At 44.5% G+C, this 11588-nt stretch overlaps 1 protein-coding gene across 1 annotated transcript; it reads left to right on the top strand.

The window, feature by feature from the left end:
• Positions 1-317: 317 nt before the first annotated feature.
• Positions 318-10995, top strand: LOC138300832 (homeobox protein MSX-2-like). Its single transcript, XM_069240638.1, has 2 exons — positions 318-1570; positions 9502-10995. Exons 1-2 carry the CDS (start codon positions 1246-1248, stop codon positions 9915-9917), a joined length of 741 nt encoding a protein of 246 aa, XP_069096739.1. The 5' UTR covers positions 318-1245; the 3' UTR covers positions 9918-10995.
• The last annotated feature ends 593 nt before the right edge of the window (positions 10996-11588 follow it).

The following is an 11588-nucleotide window of genomic DNA, read 5'->3' as shown; positions in this document are numbered from 1 at the left end:
AATAATTTAGGCCGAATTGGCCAGAGGTTTCTTTTCCCAAAGAGTTGTCCTACTGCGTGATTGCCCTGAGATGGCCGTGCCGGCTCTGGGCTCAGCGGACGACAGATCAGCCCCAGCAGGGAGACCGTGATTAACTGCTCATTTCTACTCAAATCAGTCCTGGTGCCTGCCTTTCAGGAGCAGGAGTCAGGAGGGGCTAGGGTGGGCGTCTGTTCGTCCTCTGATGTCATGGGGTAGCCAGCTCTCCCATTGGAAGACGGGGACATGAAAGGGTACTGGGCAGAAGTTTAATAGCTGTTGATAGGACTCCGGGCAGTGACATGAGCGAGAGCAGTGTTGGGCAGCCACTGGGTCAGCAGGTAACCCCGTCGTCCGGTCTGCAGAAGCTACTGGAACCGGAGCAGCTCGTATTCTCCCCAGTCTCCATCAGCAACCGGCCGGGAGCAGATCCCAGGCTCCTCCAGCCTGCAAGAGCCACTGAGTGACAGTTTGTACTCTCTTCGCTTTTACATAAGCAACTGGAACAGGCGCCCCTATTCTCCTTCAGCCTGCATGAACCACTGAGTCACCGGTTCTGTTCTCCTCCAGTGTCCAGGAGCCTTGGGGACAGTGGCAGCTTCTGTTTTCCTCCAGCCCGCAGGGACACGGTCTTTCACAGTTTCTACTCTCCTACACCCTGCACCAACACGGAGTCATTCACTGTTTATGCTCCCCTTCAGTCTGTAGGAACACTGGATTAGTAACACTTTCTACCCTCCTCCAGCCTGCAGGAACAATGGATCATTGACAGTTTTTATTCTCTTCCAGCCTGCAGGAGCACTGGACCGTTGACAGTTTCTACTCTCTCCCGGCCTGCAGGAGCCATTCAGTCATTGACAGTTTCTGCTGCTCTCCTGCAGTTTTCAGGAGCCACTTAGTCATTAGTAGTTTCTGCCCTCTTGCAGCCTGCAGGAGCCACTGATTCATTGACTGTTCTCCAGCCGGCAGGACCCACTGAGTCGTTAATAGTTTCTGCTCTCGTCCAGCCCGCAGGAGCCACTAGCCAGGAGCATCTCCTACTCTCCCGCGCCTGCAAAAGTAATTTGGTCAGGAACCTTGTACCACTCTCTTAAGGTCTGCCAGAGCCACTGGGCTAGCAGTCCCTCTACTCCTTGAATCTGCTGCCCCCCTGGGGAGCTCCCATACTTTCCCAGGGCCCTGGAGGGCCCCGCCACGAACTGGGGGACTGTGCTACAGGGCACCTTTATGGCCCCCACTTCTCTCACTATGAATTTTTCTCAGGGGCCTTTTCCCGGTCCACAAGGCAGGGAAGATAAGCCGGAGCCCTCCCCGCTGGCCAAGCGCAGAACCCAAACTGCCAGCCTCTCTTTCAGCGTGGAATCCCTGATCTCGGACAGGAAGCCCCACAGGACTCAGCCAGGGGCCGAGGAGCCCCGACAGTCTCCCGCCAGGACTACGTGTGCGGAAGAGCGCGCGTCTGCCGCAGAGACAGCCGCCCCGGACCCGGAAGCCCGGGAGTTGCAGGATGAGGACTCCTGGTACCAGAAGCCATCATACGAACCCTCTGCAAGTAAGTAACTCCGAGCGAAAGCGTTCTCTTTCCTGCCGGGGGAATGAATCACTCCCCGACCAAGGTCCAGTCACCTCCGACACCCACACCCCAATATAGACTTACTTCCCCAAATGACAGAGTGCTGTCGAGTACGGGAAACATCCAACGTGCTGGCGAATTGCAGGTACTTTTCTGTACCAGACCAAACCTCATAACCAGACGTGATGAAAGCAATAAACAAATGCTTCGTGTTCCTCTCTCACATTAAACTCAATGTGTCAACCTATGGGATATACATTTTTTAACTCATCCCATCGTGTTTCAATGCCAGTTTGACCGCAAAACCTAATGCTTGGCTTCAAATGAGTAAATTTAAATGATGTGTTGGCGGATCAAAACCTATTCTGTCAGCTTTCACCCTTACTCTAAAACAGCCATCTCAGACCTCTGGAAGTTCATATTAAATTCCACGGGAAGCTGGCGTCCCCAGGAACACTGGAGGGGGTGCTAGCTGGGGGAAACGTTCCACTGCGTTTCTGTGAGGGTGCCCTGCTGTGTAAAAGCGTGAGGTGGTAACCTGCACATGTAAGAGTCTTACATCAGTCACAGGCCTTGTGTTTGTAACAGACCTCCAGGTGGCCCTGTCTCTTATACCTCCTCACCCGAACACACCTGTAACACTTCCCAAATATCTGCACCTAGGGTCACCAGGCAGTCCAGCCTACGCCACCTGTACCCATCCTCAGGCTCTACACGGGTGATCCGCCCTCACCCAGTCTCCGACACCCCAAACCCCAGCAAGCACCCTGGCCTTCCCGTGGTGTGCAATTGCCCACCAGCCTCCCACCCTCACAGAGCCCGGGCGATTCCACTAACAGCGGGGCTGTGCTCACAATCCACAGTGCCACTTGTTTCAGTTTTATACAGTGAAAACTAGACCTGAAGTACTGGAGCGCCACATTAAGGCCCAGGGCAACCTTGCTGCGTCACTGGGAGGTGGGTGACACGGCAAGAATAGAGGACGTGCGTTCGGGTGCGCTATCGTCGAAGCAAGATGTCATGTGCCCTGCTAACAAAAGGAACGTGCCTCCTCCTGTCCGTGTTTGGGTAGTAAAGTACCCACACGGCAGGGGTGCAGTGGGCTCCCAAAGCCTCAGGGCGTCCTCGCCATTGCACCTGTTGCATTATAGGTAACTACGGAGCGGAGTGGGGGTTTTTGCTCGTCATCGGCAGAGAGGGGGCAGCGTGGCGGCTGACGGGCCCGTGGGCAGTCAACGCCAGCGTGCGGAGTCTGTGTGTGGCTACTCAAAGAGGTGGTCGCCAGTTTTAGGGAGGCCGACACAGCGTCTGGTGGTAGGAAGGCCGAGCGCGCGGGCACCCTTTCTTGTGGCATAGGGGCAAACTCATTCACTTTAGGCAAGGTGGGCCTGATTGGACCGAGGGGTCAGTAGCCGCCAGAGCACAGTTTCATAACCTGGGCAAAGACTTCCCGCCAGTCCAGGCGAGGTAGACGAAGAAAGTCGATGCAGCCACTTGTATAAAAACGATTTGAACACATTATTTCATGTATGTGCAGAATGGTTTTAGAAATTAATTGTGAATTGATAGTAAGGGACCCTCTGCATTTAAGGTTGCGTTTTGTCAATAGGGGTTTTAATCTGGGGGAAACGCACTTCTTGTAATAGAAGGGTCCGTTTTGCCTCGGGTTGAGGACAGCAGATAAATCATGCGGCCGTGAGAAGGCGCCATAAAAACATGTGGGTTTTTTTTGGTTAACTTTTGATTGCTTTCTTTTGGTGCGTGAAAACATGGAGGCATGGTACAAGAATGTAGTTTGATAATATTCCATCCAAATACCATTCATAAAACGTCGCCCTCTTAGAGTTAATGGTCGGCAGTCTACACCCACTGGGACGATTTTTTTAAAAGAACCTTTAGGGCACAATTTTTGTTAGACGACGACATTTCTATAAATACTATGGTCCTCTCTTTTTTGTAGGTGTCTTTGCATAACATAGCCTCTATTTTACTACTCAATCTATCTCTGAGTTCTATAAACAATGGACATAAATACATTAATACCGTATTTGTGCTTGTTAGTCACTTGAAATTAGAAATATTGAACTGCCGAACTCATCAATACTAAAAACATGCACTTGCCTCTATGCTCATTTTCAGGCTGTGAGATCTATGTGGGATTTTGATTACATTTAGATGCATAGCACAGTGTCTTACATTTGGAAACTTATCGGGCAGTACAAATATGCCCAAGCCCAGGGTGAGTTTACGTACGTGTCTATGCTTTCTAAAATCAAATGCAGAGAGAGTTTTCCTGTTTTCGAGCCATTAGCTGTTCTCGAGGTGGAACAGGCGACCTGAAACTTAAATGTAGTGGAAACCCTAGTCGACAATTTATCAAATGGTATGTAGTGCATCCGTTTACGGCTTTGGGGATCTTGGACATCCATTTATAAGCTGGACCCATGTGGGTGGCAGAGGTAAATAAAAACACACAAACCAATTCGAAACCATCTCGATTTATTGGAATATCCACCACAAACCGAATTCCTCAGTTAGATGCATTGTGACTGCTAGGCGATCCTTGACACCCCCAAAGTAGCTCTGGGCCTGGAGGTGCACTCAGAATCTAAGCCATTTCTCCAGATATCCAGACAAGATTAATTATAACACTTTTACCGGTCGTGGGAATAAAATAACATATTTACTGAACAGGAATAAAGTGTTACTTGTGCCAGAATTGGGTTTTCATTGGATACAAGGGCGCATTTGACATTCAGGATGTAAAGAGTCATAGAATCATGTATGTTTTCCAGTCATTAGCAGCCCTTCCTCATGCCGTAGTATTTAAGATGGACCATTTTTGGGGTCCTATTGATTGTTAAGAGCAGTCTGGTAGAAGCTCTCATTCTGACAAGAGTCAAAGAAGCCGTGGGGTCACATTCATCTACAACGGGTTTTTTTAAGGTTTAAACCAGATTCTTTTCATTGATGAAATTTCGCTGCGTTTGGACTGGTAGAAGTCAAAAGACCCCCTGGGTCCCATCCCTTCCATCCCTTATTTAGAAAGAAGCATCCCTTGTTGTCTTTATCAATGGTTTTTCTTAGGACATGTCTACTTCTCCCAGGACACACCCGTGGTTTTATCTGTTTCGTCATTATTTTCTGTCTATGATTATCCCGTCTATATTCGATGGGCATTTGCCTGTGATTTGTGCTTCCGGTCATGGTAAAAAATATTCTACAAGCCTGAAGTCTTGCGCTTAAAGTCTGCATCATTTTACCACCTTGTTGTGCCCCAGAGTTTCTGGGGCCAATTTTAGGATCCTAGAAGATGCACCTCCCAGTGTGCGGCATCCCACACGGATACTGGAAGGTGGTGAAACCAGGGGGTGTCCACATAAGATTGCGGCTGCTCCAGACAATTTTATGAGGATCTTAACATCTGTTGCTGTATGAGTGGCCTCTCGGGCAGAAGTTTTGGACCTGCACTTTGCACCTGCAGATATTCAGCAGCAGAGCTAGGAACGGGACGGGGAATACTAACTGCATTTTTTAAATCGCTGGTGAAATGACAGTGTCAGGGCGTTGTAGATATGGCTTTGCTGGTGAATTGAAACTTCTTAGTAGTTTTTTTAACGGCATAGTTTATTAAGAAGACACCCCATTTCAAATTAGAAAATGCAGCCGTTTTACGAACAAACACAACAAACATTATTCCAGGTAGATGGACTGAACTGAAGCAAGGTACCCGTGCAGCAACACAGGCACAGTGGGATTATACGGCAGCACTGTGAAACCGTATGGCGAGTGGAATACGTCACTATCATTTCATAAACATTATTAGAAACAAAAATGTGGATACCCACCCCGCCCCGAAATACATTTTTTTAAAGTTCACACAAACACGTTGTTTTTTATCGCCACGTTTACTGTGTCGCTGATTCGATTAGAACGATGGCCCCAGTTTTAGTGCGCATTGTATTTTCTCTGCTGTGAAATGAATGGTGCACAATAGAAGCAGCAGGTGGGAGACGCTGGGGAGGACGGTTTGGATTAAATATACGAATAGAATGCCGAGCACCCTGCTGCAGCCCCTCGTGTGTTCGAAGTATGGAGCGCTTAGAAGCTAAAAGCCCCAAGGGTAATTCGTAAAATATAACAAACCAAGTCACAGCAGACGGAAAAAACGTATCGGAAAGGTGGCACTGCCCTGGCACTTAAGAACACAAATAACAGTAATAAAAAAACAATAATTTAAAATAAAAACATCTCATTGTGGGCAAGGACAGATGAAGGACGGACAAATGTGAAACAAATCACAGTACATTCGGGCACTGGTTTCCACAAAAAAATAAAACAAGACAACAGCCAGATTTTGTAATGCGGAAGTTATTCGAGGCACTATCGTAAATACGGATACCCATGCTCTTGTGCTTAGATAGATACCGTGTGTTTATTTCATTGTAAAAATAATGTTCACGAGACTTTTCATTTAGTATCGAGGTTTTCGAATTAAAAGTCATTTCTGGTCGTGATTTCTATTTTACTTAAATCGTAGTTTTCGGGTAGGGTAATCTCAGGAGTGGATATTTAAAAGAACTATTCTGGGACTTAGATCAGACAAACTTTTCTAGGGATGAACATTCCCCGCCTTCCGTGGGCCCCTGAACTTCCCTCACTCCCACTACCAGTCATTAGATGTGGGAAGCGAAGTCTAAACACGTTTTAGATCCAGCCCCATCATTTGGGAAACTTGTCCCTGCGCGGACAGAGAATCGATCCGTTTCTTAACTCCACGCCACCGAACGAGGTTTGCGCTTTCGCCGGTAGTCTTGTTACATAAACTGACTCATCGTTTATTCAGCCGGATGATGGGAAATACTATGCCCCCCGGAGCTGGCGCCGCTGGAATAAACAGCAACGATCGATCCGCCTTAGAAAAAGTGAGGCATTAAGCAGTGCCCAACTTTCAAAGGCAAAAAAATGACCAACCCCCACTTTCTGGTGAAAACGAAAAGTGAGGAGGAAAAGGCACATGAAAAGTACTTGGTATTTTAAATTTACCCGGAAGCACAAAGGTGAAGTTGAAAACATACATTCACTGGGATAGAAATCACAATGCCGCCCTTTACAGCCATTAAGACGAGGCAGCGCCCCGAATGGTGGTTAAGTCTTCTAATAAATAGCTTTATGTGGATTTTCACCGTAAATTATTTAAATTTTATTGCATTGTTTTTCTTTCAAGAGTTTCCTTCCATCGTCTTTTAGTTTTGACTGTACTTTTTGTGTTTTAATTGTATTTAGATTTTGTGTGTCCTCATTTATTTTTCTAAAATAATTTTTACTCATTTACGAAAAAACATTTTGTAACTTGAGACAAACGATTTTAAAATACACATACAATTAGTAAACAACCGGTAAACTAGTTTCTGAAACGTTAATTGCTTAATCGCGGACTTTTTACAAACCCAATTTAGGGGCGGGCAGAGTCCGTTTGAACCTGTGTAAGCAAGAGTTTTTATGCCTCCCTCCTATACATCTTAGTGCTTTATAGAGCCTCCTCTTTGGAAAACAACCGGGCACGCGATTTGACACATTACAACGAAAATATTGACAGCAAACCTTATGTTAAAGGTGGGCGCTCTGCGAGGTACGCCAACTCTTTGGGACTTGTTCTCTAGGCTCCCAGAGGTACTTCCCAGGCGGCTGTTCCGAAGCGCTATCTACATCGTTCGGGGCAGTGCACGTGTGTTAGGACCGAGAAGGCATACCACTGGATTTTAGGGTATACAAATACCAGTCACATAATAAAATACAAATACTCCGTACGATTGCGGTCACAGAATAATTTGTCAGAACCACAAGCCCCCTACTGAAATTTACACCTTCTTAGCAAAGCTCCTAAAAAGCAAGGAGAATTGTTTGTAGGGAACTAACACCTACTGAAAGTGGAATGGAGCGCCAAAAACATGCAGATATATCTAGAAATGCATTTTAGGGTTTGTAAAGCAGTGTTCCGGAAGTATCTTTTATGTACTCTCAGGAGCCTGTGAGAACCGGCCCAAAAACATCTAAAATATGAATAAAGTTGGAATATTCAATTTATATGAATGCACAAATGCAAAGGACAGGGGTCCTCTTTCCACTGTTACTAAAGTGTAGTTGAACAATCCGGCATCAAGTGACCAAGGCACGTAGAAGGACGCTAAAGATTAGACCTGTGGTACTACTTACCATTCACATACGTACCTTTGTGAATCAGTCCCAAAATATTGAAGGGCAGCTCATAAGTTCTATGTGGAGTGGGCTTTTGGATTCTTAAAAACTTGAAAAGTCCTTGGATAATCTTCACCACACTGAGGAGAATCAAAAGACATCTGAGGGCCTAAGTGTGCGCCAAACGTGGAGACTATTAGACATTTCACGGTTTATGAGGTGTAGGATTCAAATGGGTCTCTTAACAGGAAAGTTCACAAGAGGCCTTTCCATGTTATTTCCTTTGTACAGGAATGTAGCTAACAGAAGTGCTGTGGTGCTGGGGCAAGAGATTAGAGGGGTTCATTGCGCCCCATTCATTGCTCTCTTCACCTAACCTGGAGCAGATGTGCCCATGCTTCTTTCTTGGCATGGTCCCATTGCACCACTCCTACACCCCTGTTTCTCTAGGTTATATATTTTAAATTGTAAACAATTATTTGGCTTTTCTATTTGCAAGCAGTAGGTACACATAAATAATTCTGTTAGTAATGATGATGATTTAAATCTTTATTTTTTTTATATTGATTTCTTTTATTGAGTGGGCCTATCCCCAGGGGACAGAAGAGTGCTTCACATAAAGCTGGGTGCTGGTGCGATTTACGAGTATTGAAAACTGAGTTACAGGAGCATGATTTAATTTTTACCAAAACAATAGGTGTGCCTGTTGCCTTAGAATGGCTGATATAAAGGGAAACAAAGTGAAATGCTTAGAAAAAGAGCCCAAAAAAATGTTAGAATGTTCATTTTCAGAATTTATCAAGTATTCTCAGTTTCTTTATTTTGATTACATATTCCAAGAAGTGAAAACAAAAATTACCTATTTGTTGCTAAACTCTTCCCTCTTCCTATCTGATCCCATTTATCAGCCTTATTAAACAGTAGCTTGATTGCTATTTTTATTCTATTGAATACAAATGGATTTACCTCTCATTCTTTATCAACCCCATCACTGAAACTAGTACATTCTGAAGCTGTTCTCCTGATAAGTCACATACTATTTCCTGGCAGAACCCAATCACAAAGTTACACATACGTATAGAAACACATTTACAGTTAATGCAAACACCACCTCTCCAGAGGGATAGGTCAGCAGTGCAACAGCTGGATGTGAGAAGAGTAGGGCCTTCAGTTTCTTTCTTTTTGTTGTACTGTTATCACATGTTATATAATTGTATATATGATAGATAGTTGATAACCTTTTAGGTCCTCTAATGGAGGAGGGGTTTCAGGGGTGCGGGGGGGGCATAGGCATTAGCCTGAATGGTTTGTTATTGTCACCAGAAACTTGTCCAACCATAATACACAGCTGCCTGTTACGTATTAGTAAAATGTATAATTTTATGAATGCCTGAATTTCAGAAAATTGAGTGAAATAACTTAAGGCAATGACATGCATACAAGATCAAACAACGGCTGTATGTGAAACACCAAAGCACACACACACATACACACACACACTCTCTCTCTATCTCTCTCTCCAGATTACTTTCAAATGGAGGAATGATTTGATTCACAGAAAAATGAAAGAACAGCAAATGAAACTACATGACTTGTAAATAATGTTGCTGTTTTCATATGACTTTTGATATTTTGTGTGTGTTGGTATGTCCTTTAAATCATTGTAAAGTATCTCTCTCATACACATAATTCTGTCTCTCCCCTCCACCCAGGAAACCCCAGCCCTCCTCCCTGCACCCTGAGAAAGCACAAGAACAACCGTAAGCCACGTACTCCATTTACCACTTCACAGCTCCTAGCCCTGGAAAGAAAATTTCGTCAGAAGCAGTATCTGTCTATCGCAGAGCGGGCCGAGTTCTCCAACTCTCTCAGCCTCACAGAGACTCAGGTGAAGATCTGGTTCCAGAACCGCCGTGCAAAGGCCAAGCGACTGCAGGAAGCAGAGTTGGAGAAACTAAAGCTGGTCACCAAGCCTTTGCTGCCCTCCTTTTCCTTGCCCTTCCACCTGAACACCCATCTGGGCTCTGCCTCAATATATGACCCATCCAGCTCCTTCCAGAGACCCTCACTGCCACTCCCAGGACTTTTTTCATCCCCGGTCACATACGGCATGTACTACTTATCTTAGTGCCCAACCTCTTCTCCCTAGTTCCATGTACATAAATGAAATGTTCATGAAAAGAACTATTTAAGTGCTAAGGATTGAAGAACTCGATTGTTCAGAGCATTAAGATAATGTCCTCAGCACTAGAGGAGCAGCAGTGATGAAAGCAGATGTAGAAGCAAAAGCACTTACCACGCCCTTTTAAAAACTAAAATTACCTTATTGTTGCTAAACCCTTCCCTCTTTCTATCTGAGCCCATTTATCAGACCCATCAAACAGTAGCTTGATTGCTATTTTTATTTTATTGAATTCAAAGGGATGTACTTCTCATTATCTATCAACCCCATCATTGAAAATTGTACATCCTGAAGCTATTCTCCAGATCATCACATACTATGTCCTGGCAGACATGCGCACATCCAAACACAAAGCTACTCATATGAACACAAACACATTTACAGATAATGCAAACAAAACACCATTGATAGGTCAGCAGTGCAGCAGCTGAATGTGAGGGCGTGCGAAATGGCGGACATACTGACCATTATGAAGTTATGAAACTTAAGTGCTTGTTATACCTCAAGCAAGCAGCAACTAAAGAATGTAAAAGCAATGCTGCAGAGCATGGTACTTCTGCAGGTTTTTGCATCACACAGACTACCCCCCCCCCCACAATATTTTTGGGGACATTTAATCCTTTCAGGTGTATTGCCTGCATTAAAATGTACAGCCCAATGGGTCAAAGGGACAAACTACTTATGGAATGTAGGCAAACTTTTTTTCTTAGAACTTAGCCAACCCTGTGAGAACCTTTACACATCATCCTAGAAAACTATGTTGATGTTATGCATCTGTATTCCTCCTGTCCTGTGTATTTAGAATGTTGTTCCAACTGCTGCAAAAGTGACCAAAGAGTTGCTGTCAGTTATGTCACCTCTAGCAGATATTTGCAGATTCCTTTTTTGCTGACAAACTTTAAGCAGCAAAGGTTTCCCATGTGGTTGGAGGGGAGGGGCAGTGGGGAAATGAATCCTACATTTGTTGAAACTCATAAAGACTTCACTGTATAAATGTTTCTGAACATGCATCACACATAACAGTGTTCTTGTCTAGTGCATTTCTTAACATGTCCACGTCTAATAACTGGTCATAATTATCCTGCATGTGGCATAGGTTTTCTGCCACAATGTGAATTTTTTAAAATTGACCTGTCAAATTATTGTGACCAAAATGCCCAAAACCACAGTACCATGAAGGTAAGTACTGTATATCTAGGTACATATAGATTTAATATTCAAAATGGCACATAGAAATATCTTGATATATATATATATATATATATATATATATATATATATACCTACACACACACACACACACACACACACACATATTTTCACTGAAAAAAACTAAATTTACAGGGATGCTATATTTAGGATATTTAGGATATAGAATATCGGGGTGGAGGCATATGCCAGTGGAGGACGCTGGCCACAAAATTGCATGCAACAGTCAAGTAATGAAGACACGCTCCTTCAGATGACGGTGATGCACATTTACTCCAAACACAGACACGTTTCGTCCATCTCCGCAGCCTTGATCACTTACTAATACCTTTTTGCACACATGGTGTAGACATAAACACAATAAGGTGACCAGCTAGTAATGCTCAAGTGGGTGAAATCCGTATTGTC

The sequence above is a fragment of the Pleurodeles waltl genome, chromosome 6 (assembly GCF_031143425.1).
Source record: "Pleurodeles waltl isolate 20211129_DDA chromosome 6, aPleWal1.hap1.20221129, whole genome shotgun sequence".
NCBI lineage: Eukaryota > Metazoa > Chordata > Amphibia > Caudata > Salamandridae > Pleurodeles > Pleurodeles waltl.
The sequence above is the reverse complement of the archived record's forward strand: the minus strand, read 5'-3'. Positions and strand labels throughout refer to the sequence as shown.